The sequence below is a fragment of the Chaetodon trifascialis genome, chromosome 22, assembly GCF_039877785.1.
Source record: "Chaetodon trifascialis isolate fChaTrf1 chromosome 22, fChaTrf1.hap1, whole genome shotgun sequence".
NCBI lineage: Eukaryota > Metazoa > Chordata > Actinopteri > Chaetodontiformes > Chaetodontidae > Chaetodon > Chaetodon trifascialis.
The window spans coordinates 9,471,194-9,494,998 of NC_092077.1; the positions used below are offsets into that span (position 1 = coordinate 9,471,194).

The window sequence follows — 23,805 nt, forward strand, 5'->3', positions numbered from 1 at the left end:
GCGCGAGAAGATAGAATATCGCGTTATTTCCGGGGTACATGTACTGTAGTCTTTTCCTCAGTCTGAGCGGTAGTTATTCGCCATTGAAGAACTACAACTCCCTACACCGCACAAAATCTCCTTCATTCAGTGGGTGTTGTTGCAATGGTGGTGTCGGTGGGACATTGAATGACTTTGGCTCTATCCCGTAAATTGCAGGTTTATTCGTTTTATTCCTAATTCGCGAGCATGGAGGCTCTTATCCCCGTAATAAACAAGCTCCAAGATGTATTCAACACAGTGGGTGCGGATATCATACAGCTGCCACAGATAGCAGTGGTGGGGACTCAGGTAAAATGCTCTGTGTGTTTTGTGATATAGCGGCTGGTATGCTAGCTAGATAACCTTGCTTTACCGCAGTGCATGCACAGATAAAGATTACATTATATGAAAGAAATGCACCTCGATTTAGAGCAATGGTTAATACTCAAACACCAAAACTGAGGCTACAGAGGCCAGAGGAAGCAGCTCTGCTAAAACCCTGCTGCATATTAGGCAGGACTGCTGCACATCTCATTTACAAAGGCTGCACTGGCAGTGGCAGTGAAATCTATTTTCATCTTCAATCAGTGCTATTTTAAGAGCCTAACTCACAAACTAATCTCTATTAGCACGAACCAGGTCATTGCTTGAAGGAAAAACAGGTGCAATTAGCTGTGCTGGCTGCAACCCTGATCCACCATGGTTCTTTAGGAGGGCTATGCTGGATCTGCTATGTTATGCAGAGAAATAGATGATGGTTTATCCCTCGTCTCACTCGTGTCTCGATCTGCATTTTGTGTCTCTAGAGCAGTGGCAAGAGCTCAGTGCTGGAAAGCCTGGTGGGCAGGGACCTGCTGCCCCGTGGGACCGGTATCGTAACCAGGCGACCTCTCATCCTCCAGCTGGTCCACGTAGATCCTGGAGATGCCAGGAAAAATGATGAAAGTGGTAAGCGCTGGAATCCCTCCTCATTAGTCCATTGCAGAGTTTGGATTCATTAATTCATTGTATGTTGTGTCAAAATCATGCACAAAAAGCACCAGAATTTGAGGGAACATGTATGTGTGTGTGTGTGTGTGTGTGTGTGTGTGTGTGTGTGTGTGTGTGTGTGTGTGTGTGTGTGTGTCCAAAGCATGACATCATTTGCTGGTGATCAGCATACCAGCGGCATTTTTGAACTTGTCTCTGTCACTGTCTCTCTAATCACTTGCAGATGCCAGGGTGTGAGAAAGTTATGTGCTTCACAAAGGTGCATTGCACAGGTGTCTCCACATTTAATCACCTGGATTAGCTTCATAGCTGTGCTCCCTCCTCCTCCTGCTCAAAGTCACACCTGCAACTGCAGCTGCTTCATTCACCAGACCAGAAACTGTTGTCAGGCGTTAGCTGCACTTCCTTAGCCTCCTGCACTGAGTAGTTGTCTTTCCAGCTGTGATAGTTAACACCTGTGTTTGCCTCCTTTGAGAACTCTAAGCTTTAGCTGTAACTCATATTGTTCTTATGTTTGACAGGCAGAGAAGGTGAAGAGTGGGGCAAGTTTCTGCACACGAAAAATAAGGTATGACATTTATAATACAGAATAAGCATTTAATACTCTTGACCCTTTCTTTTCTTTATATATTTTTTCCTTTTCTTGTTGCAGATCTACACAGATTTTGATGAAATCAGGCAAGAAATTGAAAATGAAACAGAGCGAATATCAGGGAACAATAAGGTGAGACATGGATGGAGGATGGATGGATTGTTCTGCATGTTTTTTAATATAGACAGCTTATATCTGTTCTGTGAAGCAGTCACAAATGTCTTCCTTCCTTCTTTTGCTGGTTAGAAAACTGGGTGCACATTCCGGGCTAGCTGCAGGCAAACCAAGGATTAGTGACTAACACATAATATGTAGAGAGAATTAAAATAATCCAGACGCAATGAGATGAAAGCGTATGCAACTTTTTTCTCCCTCCAAAATCTGAGGCGGTGAGTGAAGGCTTGACTCTGGATACAGCCCTGAGCTGAGGAAACTGGATTTCACAGCAAAGCTTATATAGTATGTTTATCAAATTTGAGACCACAGTGGAAAATCACACCAACGTTATTTTGGCACGTAGCTTTGGGCTATTGGGGCCCAAAGGGTTCGGAGATGCTTCTAGGAAGCTGATAGACTTGCTCTCATTTAGCTTTGTGGAAACGGACTGCGTTTATTTGGCGCTTTTCTAGTCTACCGACCGCTCAGAGAGCTTTACAGCACATGTCGCATTCACTCTGGTAGCAGAACCATCAGAGGCAATTTGGGGTTTAGTATCTTGCCTCAAAGACACTTTAACATGCAGACCTTCTGATTAGTGGACGACTCGCTCTACCTCCTGAGCCACAGCCATCACATCACCAGGATTAACAGAGTAGCATGACTCTCACATTGAGAGTATTATCTCCAGTATTATCATCAGAAAACCTGACAGCTTGTCGGAAAAAACCCAAACATTTTGCGCAGCCACAGAGCTGCTTTTTAATTGTAAAACTGCGCTCAGCTGTGAAAAACACGGTGCATGCCTGTTTTGTTCTCGTCCCTCTGCAGGGGATCAGTGATGAACCCATTCATCTGAAGATATTTTCTCCTCACGTTGTCAACCTCACGCTGGTGGATCTGCCAGGAATTACTAAGGTAACGCATGCTTTACTTCCTGCTTCCGACTCCCTGAGACAAGGCTTTGATCATCTTGTCCCTCTGGGGAAATTTGTTCTACAGCACCTAAAAACCAAGATTTACCAGATGTGCCTGGTCACTGGTGTTAACTTTCCTGTCTGGTCGACGCTGCTGTGTATTTGATATTGGTGGACTGCAGGGAATTAGTTAACGTATTCTCGATGTTTCTGAACCTGCTGTCAAAGCCCAGGAGTCTGCAGGCTTTGATTCCAGCCTCATTAGTTCCTCCCCTCTGGTTGAACATGTGTTAATCTGAGAAATCCCTGTCTGTAGTTTCTAATGAATTAAATTGGCGTGCAGTGTGTCTTTGCTTTTAATTGGTATTGTTCCCTTCAGGTGCCCGTGGGTGATCAGCCTAAGGACATTGAGGTTCAGATAAGAGATCTAATCCTGAAGCACATCTCTAACCCCAACTGCATCATCCTGGCTGTCACTGCGGCGAACACTGACATGGCCACCTCGGAGGCCCTCAAGGTGGCCCGGGAGGTCGACCCTGATGGTAAGAAGAACTGAAAGGAAGGTCCAAAGCATATGATAATCAGATTTTTTTTTAAAGTCAGTCTTTACTGGCTGGCTTTTCCCATTTAATTGTGAGGAAAACGTAAAGGACGAAAAGGACGTGTGTTGGTATCGACTCGACAGGCAGGAGGACGCTGGCTGTGGTGACCAAGCTGGACCTGATGGACGCTGGCACAGACGCTATGGACGTACTGATGGGCAGAGTCATTCCTGTCAAACTCGGCCTCATCGGAGTAGTCAACAGGTCTGGAAAACCACATTTAATGGACTGAATATACTATGAAACAATCCATCGCTCATAATGGAGACAAGAGGCTCGATAGAGATGTAGAGAACAGAGATAAGTGTACAGTAATACACTTTTAATGCGGCTATTTCTGCATTTATTGATTAAAAAACTGCCAGCTGTGAATCCGTTCTCATTCACTTCACTTAAATGAACATCAATAACGATTATCCTCCATACAAAAGCACATACTGTATTATGATATACAGCACATTGGCAGCATAACAGGAATAAGCCTTTATTATTTTCTATAGATAGATGTGAGACTGCTTTCGATATATCCTCACATTCATTTTCCTTTATTGTCCAGGACTGATTGTTTGTGTGTTACTGTGTTTAAACTTTTAGGAGCCAGCTGGACATCAATAATAAAAAGTCTGTGACCGATGCCATTCGAGACGAACACGCTTTCCTGCAGAAGAAATATCCATCTCTCGCCAACAGAAATGGAACCAAATACCTGGCCAGAACCCTGAACAGGTGCGCGTGACTTTTATTGTATTACTTTGACAAACTCTGCGTCGTTTGAGGACAAAGCTTCTGTTGGTGTGAACCAGTTTAAGATCCAAGTGTCAGTGTGATAAGAGTTGTTTGTTCTGCTGCAGACAGAAGAAAAACGAAACACAAGAAAAAAGAATTTCGCCCTGTTTGTGCTTCTGTAAATAATTTCTGTCATTACTTCTTAGACCTTTTCAGACTTTTTCAGTGTAAACTCCAAAAAGCTGCCTTTCAAAATAGACCAGGATCGGGACTGCTTGCAGAATGCTTTCATTTCTTTATGTATATATATTTATGTAATTCTTAATGTTTCCAGGTTATTCCATTTATGTCAGCATCAGCAGCCCTGTTATTAATGACAGCCATCAGAGAAATTGCCGTTGTCTTTCATTTAGACAACAGATGCTTAGCTTGACTACTCACAGCTCAGCATATAATTTCACACATCTGCATAAAACTGAACCGTCTGCCCTTTGCCGCCGTAATGTCAGGTTACTGATGCATCACATCCGAGACTGTCTCCCCGAGCTGAAGACACGGATCAACGTCCTGGCAGCCCAGTACCAGTCCCTGCTGAGCAGCTACGGTGAACCTGTCGAAGACCAGAGCGCCACCTTGCTCCAGCTCATCACTAAGTTCGCCACAGAATACTGCAACACCATAGAGGGCACGGCCAAGTACATCGAGACGGCAGAGCTGTGAGTACAGGCGCCTCTCCTCCCCTCGGCCACATGGTGATGCTGTTGCTCCAGCGCAATGAAAATGAGCGAAACAACTGCATTGGTTTCATCATTTAATATGATACAACTTGTAAGTTGAGGCACGCACGGCCTCTGTGGAAGAGGAAGAGCTGACAGGAGAGCAGGCCATGGGGTTCACATCACAGCTAATATCCCCCCCTGCTGCTGTTTTTCAGGTGCGGTGGAGCCAGGATTTGTTACATATTCCACGAGACTTTTGGCAGAACGCTGGAGTCTGTGGATCCTCTGGGAGGACTCAGCACCATAGACATCCTGACAGCCATAAGGAATGCAACCGTGAGTGACCGCTGCATGATCTCATGAGTGTGATGGATTAGAGTCACTGGAGGTCATCGTTAGTTCAGTGAGCTATCGGAAAACAACAGAAACATGACTTTTTTTTTTTCCAACCTCTTAATTGCATTGCTTCTGTGCACTCATTCAGCACATGTAGCTCTGGGTAATAAGTGCTCACCTGCCGCTTCCTCCTCCCCTGTCCTCCAGGGCCCGCGTCCCTCCCTGTTTGTGCCCGAGGTTTCCTTCGAGCTGTTGGTGAAGAAGCAGGTGAAACGCCTGGAGGAGCCCAGTTTGCGTTGCGTGGAGCTGGTCCATGAGGAGATGCAGAGGATCATCCAGCACTGCAGCAACTATAGCACGCAGGTAATCCGCTCCGTCGAAGCAGGTGATGGTGTACATTCCTTTTTCCCTCGCACACATTCATATTCACAGCGATCTCTCCTGCAGGAGCTGCAGAGGTTCCCCAAGCTGCACGAGGCCATCGTGGAAGTCGTCACCTCCCTCCTGAGGAAGAGGCTGCCCATCACCAATGAGATGGTACCATCACACTCATCGTGCAGTCACGACCTTTTAGGCTGCAGTGTTTAATGACAACTAAAGCTCTTTTCTCATCATAGGTGCACAACTTGGTTGCGATAGAGCTGGCCTACATCAACACCAAACATCCAGACTTTGCAGATGCCTGCGGCGTCTTGAATAACAATATAGAGGTCTGTACTCATAGCTCGTACATTTTCCTGGCAGAACAGAGAGAGAGGGGAGGTGAAAACCTGACATTGGTTATTTGTAGGCCGGGGTTATAAATTCATATTTGTAGGTATATAAAAAGTATGAGATGCATTCAAGTGGTATATATGGAAGCAAAGAAAAGCTGCAACTGAAAACCTAATGTTGAAATTTAACTACTAATGTTGAAATTGTTGAAATTGCAAATTTAGTGTCCTATATTAAAAAAAACTGGTACTCACTCAAGGTACTCAATTTCAATGTGGACAAACTGGATTTGGTGAAATTCAGACACCAGACTTTGAAGAGTTCAAACTTGAACATCAGGTTATTGAAGATCCTTTTACCGCTTGTATTTAAGGCTGATCTCATGCTCATGTGTCAGTCATGTGACCAATTGATTAACTTTTCCGAACTTGAATGTTCGATTTTGAATTTTCCATCTTATGTAGTGGAGTCTGAATTTTGCCAGTAATCCAATATGTGCAACCTTGTTTTTCCTTTTACCTGACTTGAATGTTTTGATCAGACATTGCTCAACTTTTCCTTTTCTATAAGTTTTACAGAAGCCCTTGATGTGCAGTTAATAGTACCATAGTACTATTCAGTAGTGATAAAATTTCACAATTAGGTATTTTCAGTTTCCTCTAAGATTTCATTTGTTATGGCCTTTCTTTACTTCCACAGCATTGTCACAATGTTAGGTATTACATTGTTATTATTGAGGAAATTTTTAGTCTTTTATATATAGTAAGTAAAAAGATTGAAGGTGGGAATTGTTTATATTACACACACTTCATTACACACTTTCTTAGGATGTCTAATTTTGCTAAACTGTTATTGATGCCATCATGTGTTCTGGTGTTTGCAGGAGCAAAGAAGAAACAGGATGAGAGAGCTGCCCACTGCAGTGCCCAGGGATAAGGTAAAAGAAACAGCCTTATTTCCAAATACAGTAACAGCAGCTCATCTCGACTAACGTTTGCTTTGCAGTCTGCAGCGTCCCGAGTATAAAGGCGACTTGTGCAGTGTTAATCATTCATAGCACTGCAGGATGAGGGTCTGTGAACCAAATGCCTCGGATAGTTTCCACCCAGGAATTTTATCCCACATCTCCTCTCTCCTTCCCAGAGAGCCTCCTCTCCCCCCAAGTAACGTTCCACTGCTAGGCTCCCTTTCTGTGTCTTTCCACATTTCTCCTCAATGCTTTTTTTTCTCTCTCTCTCCGTTCCTGCTCTCATATTCCTGCTAGTCTTCTGGCAAAGGCCCGGCTGGTCCAGCTGTGGTTTCTGGCGAGCCTCTTGCGTCTGGAGCAGACATGGACGGTGCCAAGGTGGGCACGTACGCAGCTCTGTGCGGGGCTGGCTGCGGTGGAGCATGGGTGGATGGATGGATGGATGGGTGGGCATGGGCTGCTGGCATGCACTCTGATCTTTGTCTGCTGATGACATGCTCTTGTTTTGCTCCCCTCAGCCTGTGTGGACTTGCACTAACAACCGTTTGTGTTTTCTGCAGACCCTGTTTCCCTAAAGTTGATCCACCTGTCTCACAGCAAACGCCTTCCTCTCTTTCCTTTTCCAAACTCTGGCTGCCTTGTTGTCATTTGTTTGTATATAACAATAGTTACAGTTTGTTTAGCCATGCTAGCAGCATGACTAAACAGTGAAATATTTCTTAACAGCTACTGAATGGATTGCCATGAAATTTTTTACAGACATTCATGGTCCCCAGACAATGAACCCGAGTGATTCAGGTGATCTCCTGACTTTTCCTCTTGTAGAGAACCTGCGTGGTAACACGCTAAACTATGATTGTTACCATGGTAAACATTATACCTGCTGTGAGCATGTAGCACAGCGTCATGGTGACTGACAGTTTCAGAGCTGCTAGCGTGGCTTTTTTATTTACTGCATTGCATCTGAAATTTTCTCATGAACTGGTCCATTAATAGTTCAGTTCACTTCTTTTTTTCTGAGAGTCGTGCAGGTGTCTTCCCAGTGTCATATCCAAAACAGACACATGTAATTCTGTCAGTGGCTGTATGTACTGTGCTCAGTTTTGACAGTTTATTTTGTATGATTTTATAATCTTTTGCGTACGTGCCTGTTTGACTTGTCTTTGCATATGAACCTGTAGAAATTATGATGCACCATAGCTGAACCATCCTTTCCCTGTGAACCCTAATGAAAAGCCAAGGTAGCTGTTCAAATAATTTAGCGCACTGGGTGCTGTGATGACAGTTAATCATCATTTTTCTTGTGTTCCTGGCTCCTCAGGCCCCAGCAGCAGGGCCGCCAGGCGAGCAGGACGGCACAGGGAACTGGAGGGGGATGCTGAAGAAAGGAGAGGAAGCCCCTGGCTCTGGACCTGGAAGCCCCCTTAAAGGAGCTGTTAACCTGCTAGATGTGGTAACTAAACATGTTCCTATCCACATGCCCCATTAAGGAGAGGACAGTATTTTTCACTGAGCGGTTGATAACCCCCCCCCCCTTTTTTTTTTTTCCTCAAGCCTGTGCCGGTTGCTAGGAAGCTGTCGTCACGCGAGCAGCGGGACTGTGAGGTCATCGAACGCCTCATCAAGTCTTACTTCCTCATCGTGCGCAAGAATATCCAGGACAGGTAGGCAAACATCTCCTGTTTGAGTTGTCATTAATGGCAAACAGCAAATGTATATTAATCCATGGCTGAAAATAGTCCCAAACAAATGCAGTACTTTGTCCTGTTAAGAGTTATGTTTTTTGAAAGATCAATTTTGGGAACTGTATGTATGTATGTATGTATGTATGTATGTATGTATGTATGTATGTATGGAGGAATGTATATACCTACATACCTACATACATGCCTACATACATACATACATACCTACATACATACATACACACACACACACACACACACACACACACACACACACACACACACACACACATATATATACATATATATATACATATATGTGTGTGTGTGTGTGTGTGTGTGTGTGTGTGTGTGTGTGTGTGTGTGTGTGTGTGTGTGTGTACATGTGTATATATACAGGCATGTATGTATGTATGTAGGTAGGTAGGTAGGTGTGCATGTAGGCATGTATGTATGTGTGTGTGTGGGTATGTATGTATGTGTGTATGTACATATGCAGGTATGTATGTATGTATGAATGAATTTATGCAGGTGTGTATGTATGGATGTAGGTATGTATGGTTGTATGTGTGTATGCATGCAGGTGTGTGTGTGTATCTATGAAGATATGTATGTAGGCATGTATGTATGCATGTATGTACATGTGTGTGTGTGTGTATGTATGTATGTATGTATGTATGTATGTAGTTATGTATGCAGGCATGTATGTAGGTATGTATGTGTGTATGTAGGTAAGTATGTGTGTGTGTGTGTGTGTGTGTGTGTGTGTGTGTGTGTGTGTGTGTATGTAGGTATGTAGGTATGTATATATGTATGTAGGTATGTATCTATGAACGTATGCAGGTATGTATGTATGTATTTATGAATTAATTTATTCAGGTGTGTGTGTGTGTGTGTGTGTGTGTGTGTGTGTGTGTGTGTGTGTGTGAGTATGTATGCAGGTATGTGTATGTATGTATGTGGGTATGTAGGTGTGTGGGTATATAGACATGAATTTAAGTTGGTATGTATGTAGGCCTGTATGTATGTATGTATGTATGTATGTATGTATGTATGTATGTATGTATGTATGTATGTATGTATGTATGTATGTATGTATGTGTGTGTGTATGTATGTGTGTATGTATGTGTGTAGGTGTGTAGGTATATAGACATGAATTTAAGTTGGTATGTATGTATGTGTGTAGTTATGTATGCAGACATGTATGTAAGTATGTATGCATGTATGTAGGTTTGTATGAAAGTATGCAGGTATGGATGTACTGTATGTGAGTATGTATGTATGTATGTATGTGTGTGTGTGTGTGTGTGTGTGTGTGTGTGTGTGTGTGTGTGTGTGTGTGTGTGTGTTTGTGTGTGTGTATGTAGATTTGAATATATGTATGTATGTATGTAGGTATGTATGTATGCATGTAGGCATGTATGTATGTTTGTGGGTGTGTATGCGGTAATGTATGTATGCATGCATGTATTTGTCTACATTGTAGATTAATAATGAAGACATCCAAACTATGAAGGAACACAAATGGAAATATGTAGTAAAGAAAAAAGTATTAAACAAACCAGAATATGTTTTATATTCTTCAAAGTAGCCACCATTTGCTTTGATGACAGCTTTGCACATTCTTGGCATTCTCTCAATCAGCTTAATCAGGTAGTCACCTGGAATGATTTTCATTTAACAGGTGCCTTGTCAAGATTTAATTTCTTGCCTTCTTAATGTGTTTCAGACCATCAGTTGTGCAGAGGTCGGATTGGTACAAAGGTTTATACAGTAAATAGCCCCATTTGACTACTGTTCTAATCCATATTATGGAAAGAACCACTCAACTAAGTAAAGATAAATGACAGTCCATCATTACTCTACTACATGAAGGTCAGTCAATCCGGAAAATTTCAAGAACTTTGAACATATCCTCAAGTGCAGTCTCAGTGACCATCAAATGCTATGATGAAACTGGGTCTCATGAGCACCGTCACAGGAAAGGAAGACCAATGGTTACCTTTTCTGCAGAAGATAAGTTCATCAGAGTTACCAGCCTCAGAAACTGCAAATTAACAGCATCTCAGATTAGAGCCCACATAAATGCTTTACAGAGTTCAAGTAGCAGTCATATCGCAATATCAGCTGTTCAGAGGAGACTGTGTGAATCAGGCCTTCATGGTTGAATTGCTGCAAAGAAACCATTTCTGTGGAAGAACAACAAGAAGAGAATTGCTTGGGCCAAGAAAAACAAGGAATGGACATTAGACCAGAGGAAATCTGTCCTTTGGTCTGATGAGTCATTTTTGGCTCCACCCGCCATGTCTTTGTGAGACGCAGAAAAGGCGAGCGGATGGTTTCTGCATGTGTGGTTCCCACCGTAAAGCATGGAAGAGGAGGTGTGATGGTGAGGGGGTGCTTTGCTGGTGACACTGCTAGTGATTTATTCAAATTTCAAGGCACACGTAACCAGCATGGCTACCACAGCATCCTGCAGCGATATACCATACAATCTGGTTTGCGTTTAGTGGGACCATCATTTGTTTTTCAACAGGACAATGACCCAAACACACCTCCAGGCTATGTAAGGGCTATTTTACCAAGACAGAGAGTGATGGAGTGCTGTGTCAGTTGACCTGGCCTCCACAAATACCTGACATAAACACAGTTGAGATGGTTTGGGATGAGTTGGAGCGCAGAGTGAAGGCAAAGCAGCCAACAAGTGCTCAGCACCTCTGGGAACTCCTTCCAGACTTCCAAACCATTCCAGTTGACTACCTCATGAAACTGGTTGAGAGAATGCCAAGAGTGTGCAAAGCTGTCATCAAAGCAGTGGCTACACTGAATAATCTAAAATACAAAAAACATTTTCTGGTTTTTCTCATTTTTGGTTACTGCATAAGTCCATATGTGTTCCTTTAGAGTTTGGATGTCTACAGTATTAATCTACAACTTAGAAAAAAAAAAGAAAAGAAAAACCATTGAATGGGAAGGTGTATCCAAACTTTTGACTAGTACTCTATGTATGTATGTATGTATGTATGTATGTATGTATGTATGTATGTATGCACGTACGTATGTAGGCATGTGTGTATGTAGATATGTATGTGGTGTGTGTGTGTGTGTGTGTGTGTGTGTGTGTGTGTGTGTGTGTGTGTGTGTATATGTATATATGTATGTATGTAGATATGCATGCATGCATGCATGCATGCATGTATGCATGTATGTATGTATGTATGTATGTATGTATGTATGTATGTATGTATGTATGTATGTATGTAAAGTACCAGTCAAAAGTTTGGACGCACCTTCTTATTCACATGTGGACGTGTGTAGGTGGGGTGGCACGGTAACACAGCAGGTAGCGCAAGAAGTTTGCCGGTTGGATCCCTGGGTCGGGCGGGGCCTCTCTGTGTGAAGTTTGCATGTTCTTCCCATGCATGCGTGGGTTCTCTCCGGGCATGCTCATTAGGTTGATTGGTGACTCTCAAATTGCCCTTAGGTGTGAGTGTGAGCGTGAATGTTTATATGTCTCTGTATGTTGCCCTGCGATCGACTGGTGACCATTCCAGGGTGTACCCTGCCTCTCACCCGCTGACAGCTGGGATAGGCTCCAGCCCCCCCACAACCCTGAAAGGGATAGTCTGGTAGAGACAATGGATGGATGGATGGACATGTGTGTAGGCATGTATGTATGTACACGTGTATATATGTAGGCATGTATGTAGGTATGTATGCAGGTGTGTATATAAGTACGCAGGTATGTAATTCTGTATGTATACATGTATGCATGCATGTATGTATGCATGCATGCATGTATGTAAAGTATCAGTCAGAAGTTTGGACACACCTTATTCATATGTAGACATGTATGTATGTAGGTAGGTATGTATGTAGGCATGTGTATGTATATATGTAGGTATGTATGCATGTAGGCATGTATGTATGTAGGTAGGTATGTAGGCATGTGTGTATGCAGGTGTGTAGGTATGTCTGTATGTAGGTATGTATGTACATGTGTATGTATGTATGTATGTATGTATGTATGTATGTATGTATGTATGTATGTAGCTATGTAGCTATGTAGCTATGTATGTAGCTATGTATGTAGCTATGCATGTGTGTATGTATGTGGGCATGTATGTATATGGGCATGTGTGTGTATATATATGCAGGCTTCTATGTATGTATGTATGTATGATGGTAAGTGTGTATGTTTGTATGTATGTAGGTAGGTATGAAGGCATGTGTGTATGCAGGTGTATGTATGTATGTAGTTGTGTGGGCATGTGTGTATGCTGGTGTGTAGGTATGAGTGTAGGCATGTGTCAAGGCATGTATGTAAGTATGTATGTAAGTAGATATGTAGGCATGTGTGTATGCAGGTATGTATGTAGGCAAGTATGTATTTATGTGGGCATGTATGCAGTTATGTATGTGTGTAGGCATTTATGTTTTTAGCTATGTATGTATGTATGTATTTATGTGTGTGTGTGTGTGTGTGTGTGTGTGTGTGTGTGTGTGTGTGTGTGTGTGTATGTATGTATTTATGTGGGCATGTTTGTTTGTATGTATGTATGTATGTATGTATGTATGTATGTATGTATGTATGTATGTATGTATGTGGACACGGATATTCTGAAATATGGAAAGATGAACCAACATCTTGGTACTTGTCATCTTGCAGGTGTGTAAGTATGTCTGTATGTAGGTATGTATGTACATGTGTATGTATGTAGGCATGTAGGCATGTATGTATGTATGTATGTAGCTATGCATGTGTGTATGTATGTGGGCATGTATGTATATGGGCATGTGTGTGTATATATATGCAGGCTTCTATGTATGTATGTATGTATGATGGTAAGTGTGTATGTTTGTATGTATGTAGGCATATATGTATGTAGGTAGGTATGAAGGCATGTGTGTATGCAGGTGTATGTATGTATGTAGGTGTGTGGGCATGTGTGTATGCTGGTGTGTAGGTATGAGTGTAGGCATGTGTCAAGGCATGTATGTAAGTATGTATGTAAGTAGATATGTAGGCATGTGTGTATGCAGGTATGTATGTAGGCAAGTATGTATTTATGTGGGCATGTATGCAGGTATGTATGTGTGTAGGCATTTATGTTTTTAGCTATGTATGTGTGTGTGTGTGTGTGTGTGTGTGTGTGTGTGTGTGTGTGTGTGTGTGTGTGTGTGTGTGTGTGTGTGTGTATGTGTGTATGCATGTGTGTATGTATGTAGGCATTGGGCATGTACGTATGTATGTATGCATGCATGCATGCAGGTATATAGGCATGTATGTATGCATGTATGTATGTATGTATGTGTGTATGTATGTGTGTATGTGTGTATGTATGTGTGTGTATGTATGTGTGTTTGCAGGTATGTAGGTATGTATGTGGGTATGAATGGTATATATGTATGGATGGGGTGTGTGTGTGTGTGTGTGTGTGTGTGTGTGTGTGTGTGTGTGTGTGTGTATGTATATATATGTGTGTGTGTGTGTGTGTGTGTGTGTGTGTGTGTGTGTGTGTGTATGTATGTATTTATGTGGGCATGTTTGTTTGTATGTATGTATGTATGTATGTATGTATGTATGTATGTATGTATGTATGTATGTGGACACTGAAATATGGAAAGATGAACCAACATCTTGGTACTTGTCATCTTTTAATTACATTTCTTTTTTACAATAACACAAATATTGATTATGGGCAGCGTTACGCTTGAAAATGGTTTGTGAAACAAACCCCACTATAACAAAAAATTCATTATAAACCAACTGCTATCACATAGCTTCACAGTAACAGCGCTACCTGCTGTGATATAAACAGAAGGGTTCCATTTGTTTCATTTTCTGTCCTACCAAAGTGGATTTTTTTTACCATGTTGTTGGAGTGTCAGGTCCCTGAGGATGAACTCAAATGTTGCTCATACTTCAACAACTCGATACTTCGACAGACATGGCCACCTGGTGGATCAAACTCGAGCCCCTCTGTCTGGGGAACGGCATAGTCACCAGGCCATCTTGCATCCTTGTTCTAAACCATCTGTTCGGTCTGTTTCCTCTCTCTTGCTCCCTCCCTCTGCCACAGTGTGCCAAAGGCAGTGATGCACTTCCTGGTCAACCATGTGAAGGACAGCCTCCAGAGCGAGCTTGTTGGCCAGCTGTATAAATCTGGCCTCCTCAACGATCTGCTGACTGAATCGGAGGACATGGCCCAGCGGCGCAAGGAGGCCGCCGACATGCTACAGGTAACAGACTCCCACCTTCTTGTGTCCAGTTCTCCCTGATGAATTGAGGTTCCTTTACCAGTCATTTCTTTTTTAAATCTTGCCCGCAGGCCTTACAAAAAGCCAGCCAGGTAATCGCTGAGATCAGGGAAACACATCTGTGGTGAAAAATCAACAGAGGGCGCTGAACCTGATCCGTTATCTCCTCACCACGCCTGAAGGGCCGACGCTCCATGCATTCATCATGTGTGAGCATGAAGTTTTTGGATTAGCGACCATGAAAATGCACTGTTCTGATCGCTGCTCAAATGTAAAGTAGCTAGCATATTAGCTCACAAGCTACCTGAAAGAAATTTAAGTTGTTCATTTAAAACGCTTGGTGTTGTTGAGTATATGAAAATGCACTGCCTCTGTTAGCTAATGTTCAAGGTGAGATTTTAGAAACCATACTTGTCCCCCATGGCTCCTGGAGGAGTCGAGAGTGCAGCCAAAGGCGAAGCACTTTTCATCTTTTGACAGACGGTGGTTAACCAGACTGAAAATGGACTTTTGTGTGAAGTGGAAATGAAAGTTTTGATGCTATTTTGGCAGCTCCACAAAGCGCTCTGCAAATGTTTTGGCTCGAGGTTCTAAAAGAAGTTAAAAAAATATTATTCATCTCCTCATCTGCAGCCTTTTCATTTAGGAGTAGCTGTCATGTGTCAGAAGCCATGGAACCTCAGCGGGGATTGATTTAAAGTACAGAAGTTGCTCCGGCCTTGCAGCAAACGTTAGTCCTACCTGTGTACATACTCACACACGACTCTATTTTTTTTTTTTTTTTGCACTGTTGTCACCACACTGTCCTGTACAAAGTCCACCATCCTGACACTGTATTACCATCACAATATTTATTAATGTGTTATTTAAACGTGTGGATAATGTAATGAGCACTGTTGCAGCTTGCTGCAGTAAGTCATTTAATTATGTTTACATATCGCTGCCTACATGTGAAATTTCTGGTGCACTGTGGTTCTCTGTGTATGGTCCCAAATGAATAAATAGAGCTATTTTATTGCCAGTTGAATGATTTGCATTCATTTGTTTTTTAGATGAAGACACACTGGGGGATTGGTAGAAGTTTGAAACCACACAAACATAGCAGCTCAAAATCACAAGTCTTTTTATTGTGTATGTCTAAAACCAGCTGTTGCATTGCTGTTTAATTGTTTAAGCGTACATTAATGTGATTGAAGTCATTCTCAGGCGCTTCCCTGAGGAGCTCCTGGCGACGTGTGCGTCTATCTCAACCTGCCCTTGGCCTTGCCTCTTCCTTTGGCGCTGTGGAAACAAAAAGCATTCAAGTATTTACTCTTTGCGTGGATTAATTAATATTTATTAATTCCATTGTTGCAGTTTAATTTGGTTGAAAGCTCAGCTCATTAATGTGAACTGTTTCATCCATCTGCTCTTTATGCGATTGGCTGTTGCTTTGGTCTGAATGAGCGGGCAGCCAGTCACATAAATGTTTTCGCTTTACTCAGCTTGTCTTGATCGACAGATGGAGACAATGTGGTGGAAAAGTGGCATTAAGAATTAAAGCAGTCATTGTGAAACAGAAACAGACTTTAGAAAACAAGAAATTTGAGAAAAACAAGTGTGAAAATTGAGTAAGAATGACTTGAAATAGACTCTGGCATTGTGAAAAGAAGCTTTCATGATAATGACCTAAAGTAACATAGTCTAAAATTGGGAAATTCCAATTTAAAATGGAAACAAACTGATCAAAGAATAACACTACAATTCCAAACTTACATACTGTACTGTGTGTATTATTTTGACAGACTTTTCTGCAAGTGTGACGTCATGTAGTTCTCCATGTGCTGTAGTATTCATTAGGATAATGAAATTAGGAGTAGAGGAGGGTGAGCTGGAGCGATGTGGAGGACTGAAGTGGGCTGACACCAAACATGCAATTAGAAAAGGGAAACGCACACAGTTTCACACAGCTGGTAAACGATGCTTGTGTCCTCTGAGCAGCAGCCTTACCTTTGATTCACTGCCTTTGTTCTCTTTTTGCACCTTTGCCCACAACGTCACACAGAGTTTACCAGATATTTGACTTGAAAAGCAGACTGCAGACACTTACCAACTGATTCAACACAGACATCTCGCTTTCTGCCTCAAAACGTTGACACACGTATCTTCTTAAGAGACTTTCTTTTTTTTTCCAAGAGGTTTGGCTCAGATCGGTTTATATTTCACAATTTGTAACTGATAACAAATTCAGTTCAGAATATGTGGCGCTGTGGGACGCTCGCTCAAACCACACTGCGTCTCAATTTTACCAACTTCAAAGCTCAAATATAGCTGTGGATCAGGAACACAATGTTTTCACGCTGCCTGGATGGAGATGTAAAGAGGGATGTTGAGTAACAGATGAATGGGGAAGACTTCAGTTAAAGGAGAATAAAGAATATTAAGCAGAGTAAGAATCCAGTACAGTAAGGTAAAAACAAGTAATCAAATACTGCATGCATGCCTTAAAATGGCAGACTTTGTACTACTCAGTTGATCATTTCCATGGCTGTCTGAAACAGGTAAAAAGCAATATTTTACTTGTTTTAAGCCATAGGAAGGTGAGATCTGCGCTGCACAAAGTTAGAACTATTGCTATGCTCACAACTCATTCAGTAAAGACTGTCACATGTTCCCACTTGATATCAAGTAGGATGATGTGAGTTTAAAAGGCCTTGGGGTACAAGAGATATATAAGACATTGAAGATCTGCATATGGGGTAGTTTACATCTAGAATTGTATTCATGTATAAAGGAATTGGGCAAATACAGATTGTGTTTCAGCATGGATTAGGGCAGTGAGGGCTATGTATAAATGCAAAATTTTGTTTTACAGAAAACACTTTGTCAGACACACTGTAAATGATCTGAAATTTCCCGAGGCTCTTTAAATGAGGACCAAAACCACCTCAATACAACATTCGTGGCTTTTAGAGCAACGGATGATACTCGGAGCACCGACATGAGCCACGGTTCAAAGGTGACTACCACTTACCTCTGGTGGTCCTTAACGCGAGCCAGAAGCACATTGATCTGTGGGGGACAAACATGGAGGACTGGCTAAGCACAGAGACAACAGCAGACACAGACGGACACCTGCTGAGCCAAAGAGCGGACCGTGTGGTCCTAAAGAGCGCCTCAGCAGAGGAAGATGCGTTCACCCGATGTCCAAAGACTCTCACCTGCAGATCAGGACTCACCTCTGAGCTGATCGCTTAACTAAACACTGAAGGAAGAGGTCACATGTTTCAGCTGTGCTTGCATCTCGAGATGAGGGACGAGATGCTGCTTGGACAGCAAAATGTGTCTTCAGATCAAATTACAGCTGTTAAAAGCTGGAAAGACAGCTGAAATGATGCTCTGGAGATGCTTTATATCAGATTTTGTGCAAAGTGCAGAAAGTATTTTGTGGGTTATTTTCCATGAATACTACTACGGACTTTCACTTGTGGAGGTTTTTTTTTTTTTTTTGACATTTACATACAGACGTTAGCTGTAGCATTAAGATTAAACACAACCACATGGCAGCTTCTGCAGGCTTCTTCATCAACGCACACTGCGAGTTTTCACCTTCTGTTCGTGACTGTCGCCCAGCCTCCTTCCTCCTCCACTGTCCGAAAACTCAGTTTGTGACCCAACACACGGACTGCAAAACTACACAACATCCAAGAGGCTCACACTGCTCATTAACAGTTACTCACAACTTCTGCTGCTCATTGATTCGGGTCTGCAGTACATTGATCTGGAAGTCAAGCCACATTCATTTTAGATAGGTGCCCTCAGGACAGCCTTGCACTTAAAAGCACAGTACATACCGTTTCGTATTCTGTGGCGTTGTCATTGCTGTGGGCTGTATACTATCAATATGCAGTATTTGTCATTATCATTTTATGCAGTGGGTCAAAATAATAGTTCATAAATGAGGTTCAGGCATACATGTATTGCTGTTCATCTGAGGCCTCATTGTAACACCTTAAAGAATACTAAGACATTTTGGGAAGTATATTCTTCTTCTTGCCATTCTCATGTCTGTGCAGTCAATAAAGCTGGAGCCAAAAAACATTCCTCAACTTCCCTACCTTTACTACAACTGATGTAATGTTTACACTGTTGATATAAAGGTAGGTTAGCTCTTCTAAAGGCGCATATAAAAGCTTGGTTTTTATTTCGGTTGTCATTTCATGGTGCAGTTGGCACATGAAAGCCCCGGGGCAAAGTACTTACATCATATTTCTGTCTCTTCAATTTCTCGGTGAGGTCAAACTTCTCAGCCTCCAGGGTCATCAGCCACTGCCACAGCTCATTGGCCTTCTCTCTGTTGAGTAAAATGCAGGAGTACTTCAGAGACAGAAAACCACAAGGCCATGTCAAACCTGTAAGAGTCTATGATACGAGGAATGGAAAGTAGGTGGACGTTTATTCACAAATAAATCACCTGCATCAGACTGTAAATATGGCTATTAGTTGGTCTACAGAACCGTGAATAATGACTTCATAAATGTTGATGAAAACTGAGTATCCTTACTTCACTTTGTCCTCACTGAGATGGTCGATGTTTAGAGGCTTCCTCCTCTCCGCCAGGATCTTCTTTTTCTTCTCCCTCTCTGTCTGCTTCTTCGCTCCCCTCTTTCCATCTTGCTGGATGGGGGAACCGATCCAAGAGGATGTGTTGAAAGAACGCAACAAAGAAATAATACAAGAAAGAAAATATCAAAGAGGCCACAAATTCTCAAACTCTGGCCCCATTTCCCGTTCATCCAAGCTTTAACACACGTGCTGCATTCATGATCGCGGTAAGGGTCTTCATTGTCTGTCAATCATCTCAGTGATGGTTGTGTGTTTCTCAGAATTATTGTGGAAATTATTTCACAACACTAGAATGCCTAAAACCACAAGGGATTCGGGATTTTTGTTGTTGTGGGTGCCCGCAGTGATTCACATTTGTATGACAGCATATTAAATCATTTAGAATTCAGTTTTCATGTGTGTCTGTGTGCGATGACTGACCCTCTGTTGGACACCGCCATATTGCTGAGTCATGTTTGTCAGAGCCTTCTTCTTCTTGGCGTCCTCATCCTGCTTCTTTCGTGCCTCCTCCAGCTCCTTCCTCTCCTTTTCTTCCTGTGGTACGGATTGTACAACGCAGTCAGTGGAGAAAGAAACACACCTGTGCACTTTGTCTCTCCAACTGCTGAACCAACACTGAAACCAAAATCTGGTTTTACAAATCGAGCAACATTATCGTTCATTTGGGGTTGCGTTTCGGGCCATCTGGCAAAGTGTAAATCCAATATTCACTCTCCATTGAGCTCTGTTTTGGTCTCCACCACCTCCTGGGGGAAATGTCAGGCTCTTCTTGTGCTAAATGCTGCAATATGTTCACCAACTAGTTGCTGTTTTTGGTGCAATTTGGTGGGGATAGTGTACCCTTTTTAAAACTTTTTCCACAGACAACAGATGCCTGCTGCATCTAAAAATAATGCCATGATGAAAACACTAATATTAAAGTTGCAAGCTAGAAAACTAAAACAATGAGCTTAATGATAATACAGGCCTTGGGACTTGTGGTGTCCCATGTATATATTAGGATAAACAGAGGTCGCCCCTGGGACATCTTTGGGACAGAAAGGATGTTTGTACGTGTATGCATAACGATCACTTAGCAAAAGTTGGACTGAACTGACGGCTGATGGCAGCAGACTGCAGGGTTACTCAGCAGGAGACCTAGGACAGATTATATTTTTCCTGATGATCTGTGTTGAAATGCAGGAGGAGAGCTGGCTAACTGTCAGCAGCATGTGGGCAGCTGAGTCCTGTGGTGTGTTTGGCTAACAGAGCTAACAGAGCAAATTGCTAAAAGAGTTAATAGCTTACAGCTAACGGAGATGAACACACAGCAGGACTGAGAGGAACATGAAGCAACAGTGAACTGCAGTTTAATGTGACAAGTTTGCAGCATTATAAAAATATAGATTATAGCTCCTATAAAGAAACATCAAATACTGAATTATTTGCAACAGGCTGCACAGAGAAATGAGCCCCCAGAGGCAGGAACTTCAGGTTGATCCAAGTCTACTGTATGTCATCTGAGCTGAAATTAAAGCTGCACAAGGCTGTTTTGTAAAGTGACATCACTAAGCGCTCTCATTTAAAAGACTGGCCCGTGGTGCTTTATATATCAAAGCACAAGATCAAGGATGGAGTATTCCCTTTCTGTTGTTTACAAGTTTATATTTGTCACTTCCTCCAGCCAGAGAAGATTCCTCGCCAGGAGACACACATCCCCAACTCATTAATTTTATTTGGGAAGCAAGGTAATTTGTTATACAACACTATTTACTTATTGCATGTGGGGGTCATGTTGTGAAAGAGATGAGATGATGATTAGAGGGAACTCACAGCAAGACGAATCTGCCTCTCCTTCTCCTGCTCAGCACGGACCCTCTGCTGTTCAGCCCTCTCGGCACGCCGCTTCTCCTGCACATCCACGGCCACAGACACACACACAAACACTCACGGTGTGACTATTTTCTGGGTGGTGCAATGCTCCAGTCATCTGGCTCTCCTGGAAGACTTACGATCCTGTTAACGAGAGCGATGAGCTCCTCCTCATCCTTCTTCCTCTGGATGAAGTGGGCCTCGATCAGAGATTGCAGCTCAGTCAGATCCTTCTCCTGACGCTTCCTGTGGATGTCCTGCAGTCACAGACACACATTTGTACTGACAAATTTATGAGAGCCTTCAGTGAGCAGAACTCTAATCAAGTCCTGAACAAAGTCTGCTGTGGCAGACATTTGATCCTGATAATATAGACAAACATTTCTGCACGCAGACACACTACCTACAAAAACACTATTATCAATCACTTACATCAAAGTCGACTTTCTCTCCCTCTGGTATCTTTGGCACAGCTATCGGTGCAGCAAATGCCCTAAAATCACATTTCTGGGTTACAATAAGAAGACCTTTGAACGACCAGTTGCTTGCCGTATACAGATTGAAATTCACATGAAAAAACACTTACTTTGGTTTGGGTTTGGAGTCATCTGTCACCATGAAAAAAGGATAATCACAATTACTATAGCACCAGTTTATACATGTTAATATAGAAATAAAATACTGATCTTAACAAAACAATATATTTGTGTTAGAAAATCCACCAGTGTCAAACAGTTTGGCTTTAGTGGATAAAATGCCAGTGCTCACTCACCCTGAGTCTCTCCTGTAGGTCAAAAACACTGAAGTGAAAGATTATTAATTCATTAATGACCCTCACTCATGCAACAGTGGAAGACAAATAAACTCAATATGCACTCTGACGAATGTACTGCGTAAGTGAATGAGCATTGGAACAATAGATCTTGCAGGAGGACTCCAAGATTAAAATTGTTTCATTATGTGGCTCAGAAGTACAACTACAACACTTCAGTCATTAAACACAGAAGGAACTGCCTATTTAACCATTTAGAGGCACGTAAAAGCCAACACATTTTCTGGCATGTACTGTAGTGCAGCTTGGCATTTTTCTGCACTGGGCATCCCGGAGGGCCCTTCATCACCTTTGCACAGTGGGCCAATACAGAGGGCACTTTATCATGTTTTATCTACCATGGGGCCATCCAAGAGGGCACTTCTGCAGCATTTTTGGACAAAGTGGGGGCACGCACTATTTTCTGCCATAAAAAAGACTATTACTCACTGTAGCCATTTTATGCATGACGTCCAATACACTTATTTGTCATAAAATGAGCAGCATGCATAACAGAATGTGCACCAGCACTCTGAAAATGAGTCGTTCGGTATGAAAGGGGTTGCTGCGGCGTCTCCCAGAAGCTTGTTTAAAAAGCAACATATGGTTTATTTTGGCGGGCAGCGTGTCTGTGAGCATGTGTTACACTGCGCGGTTCTCCAGTGGATGAGTGAAGACACCAGACAGCCATGTTAAACTACAGCACCGGTCACAAAATGTCCTCATAAGGCCCCATCAGCAAGTTACAGTACCTTCATCTGCAGTTGGAGACTCTACGGCAAAGGACATAAGGACATGTTAGTGCATCAGCTGGCAGAATACAAATGGATTGACTTTATTATTTGCAAACAGCAATAATATCTACTTTACATATTTTGATATGAAACACTTTCTTGCCTGTCAGAAAGAGAAATAGAAAGTCTAAACAGTTTCTGTATGCCTTATCAGACCGGGCTGGTGGGTGTAAGGGGGTTTCAAGCCATGAAAGCTCACTTTCAGACAGTGGAGGCAGCTCTTTTATGTTAATGTGTTATCAGAGTAAATATAAAGGCGTGAAGAAAAAATAAAATAGGAAGACGTTTACACCATATAGAAATTAATCCGTAACAGGGAACTGAAAAGACTGAAAGTCACTATTACTATTTCCCACAAAAGTCTCAGCACTAAGGTCTTCTTACTACAGCTAAATGACTGTAAAACATGGAAGGATGCACAAACTAGAGGGATATATTCTTATGCAGCAAAGTCACACCGAGCATATGAGTTACTATGAGTTACCTTCCTCTGCAGGCTCTTTGTGAAGGCAGTGTTGAACAGGCCGGTGATCAGCGACAGCAGTCACAACCAATGCAAGAAATGAATGAGAATATGGTAAATAAGATAGCTTTAATGTGTTAATGTATGGTTTAGACAAAATATACGTGAACATAATGAGCATGTGGCATGCAAGAGATGTCAGAGCAAAAGGATGTTTTATTGACATATGTATATTATGCATTTGTGAAAACTGGACTATTGCGCATTATATTATATTATATTATATTATATTATATTATATTATATTATATTATATTATAAAACAGTAGGAAAAGCTCATTACCTTCCTCTGCAGGCTCTTTGCAGAGGTAAAGTTGAACAGGCCATTGATCAGCGACAACAATCACAATCAATGCAAGAAATCAATGAGAATATGGTCAGTTTTCATAGGATGGCTTTAATGTGTTAATGTTGCTGAGGAGTATGATTTAGACAAAATATACTTAAAGAAAATAAGCATGTGGTGTACAAGAGATGTCAAAGCAAAAGGAGGTTGTATTCACATATGTATACAATGGATTTGTGAAAGCTGGA

The 23,805-nt window shown here is 42.1% G+C and overlaps 2 protein-coding genes across 7 annotated transcripts; one reads left to right on the forward strand and one right to left on the reverse strand.

The window, feature by feature from the left end:
* The first annotated feature begins 124 nt into the window (after positions 1 to 124).
* On the forward strand, positions 125 to 15,714 carry LOC139350704 (dynamin-1-like protein). Of its 3 annotated transcripts, XR_011603535.1 has the most exons (20): positions 125 to 330; positions 828 to 969; positions 1,533 to 1,579; positions 1,664 to 1,735; positions 2,591 to 2,677; positions 3,056 to 3,218; positions 3,362 to 3,482; positions 3,873 to 4,004; positions 4,514 to 4,720; positions 4,939 to 5,059; positions 5,267 to 5,422; positions 5,507 to 5,596; positions 5,677 to 5,769; positions 6,657 to 6,710; positions 7,038 to 7,118; positions 8,062 to 8,193; positions 8,295 to 8,404; positions 14,510 to 14,669; positions 14,759 to 14,896; positions 15,321 to 15,714. XR_011603535.1 is itself a non-coding variant. In XM_070992240.1 (19 exons), the coding sequence occupies exons 1-19, from the start codon at positions 229 to 231 to the stop codon at positions 14,813 to 14,815; spliced, it is 2,127 nt and encodes a 708-aa protein (XP_070848341.1). In that variant the 5' UTR covers positions 125 to 228; the 3' UTR covers positions 14,816 to 15,714. The 3 variants fall into 3 exon arrangements, 2 of the variants coding, with proteins under 2 accessions (XP_070848341.1, XP_070848342.1); XM_070992240.1 differs by having other exon boundaries at positions 14,759 to 15,714; XM_070992241.1 differs by lacking the exon at positions 7,038 to 7,118 and having other exon boundaries at positions 14,759 to 15,714.
* A 28-nt stretch (positions 15,715 to 15,742) lies between these two features.
* On the reverse strand, positions 15,743 to 23,569 carry tnnt2e (troponin T2e, cardiac). Of its 4 annotated transcripts, XR_011603537.1 has the most exons (10): positions 23,555 to 23,569; positions 23,233 to 23,247; positions 21,730 to 22,727; positions 21,576 to 21,636; positions 21,284 to 21,400; positions 21,105 to 21,182; positions 19,713 to 19,826; positions 19,231 to 19,343; positions 18,186 to 19,020; positions 17,973 to 18,150 (listed from the first exon to the last, which is right to left on the reverse strand). XR_011603537.1 is itself a non-coding variant. In XM_070992244.1 (9 exons), the coding sequence occupies exons 1-9, from the start codon at positions 21,759 to 21,761 to the stop codon at positions 15,929 to 15,931; spliced, it is 684 nt and encodes a 227-aa protein (XP_070848345.1). In that variant the 5' UTR covers positions 21,762 to 22,070; the 3' UTR covers positions 15,743 to 15,928. The 4 variants fall into 4 exon arrangements, 2 of the variants coding, with proteins under 2 accessions (XP_070848345.1, XP_070848344.1); XM_070992244.1 differs by lacking the exons at positions 17,973 to 18,150; positions 23,233 to 23,247; positions 23,555 to 23,569 and adding exons at positions 15,743 to 15,968; positions 17,701 to 17,738 and having other exon boundaries at positions 18,930 to 19,020; positions 21,730 to 22,070; XR_011603536.1 differs by lacking the exon at positions 23,555 to 23,569 and having other exon boundaries at positions 23,233 to 23,312.
* Positions 23,570 to 23,805: the final 236 nt, after the last annotated feature.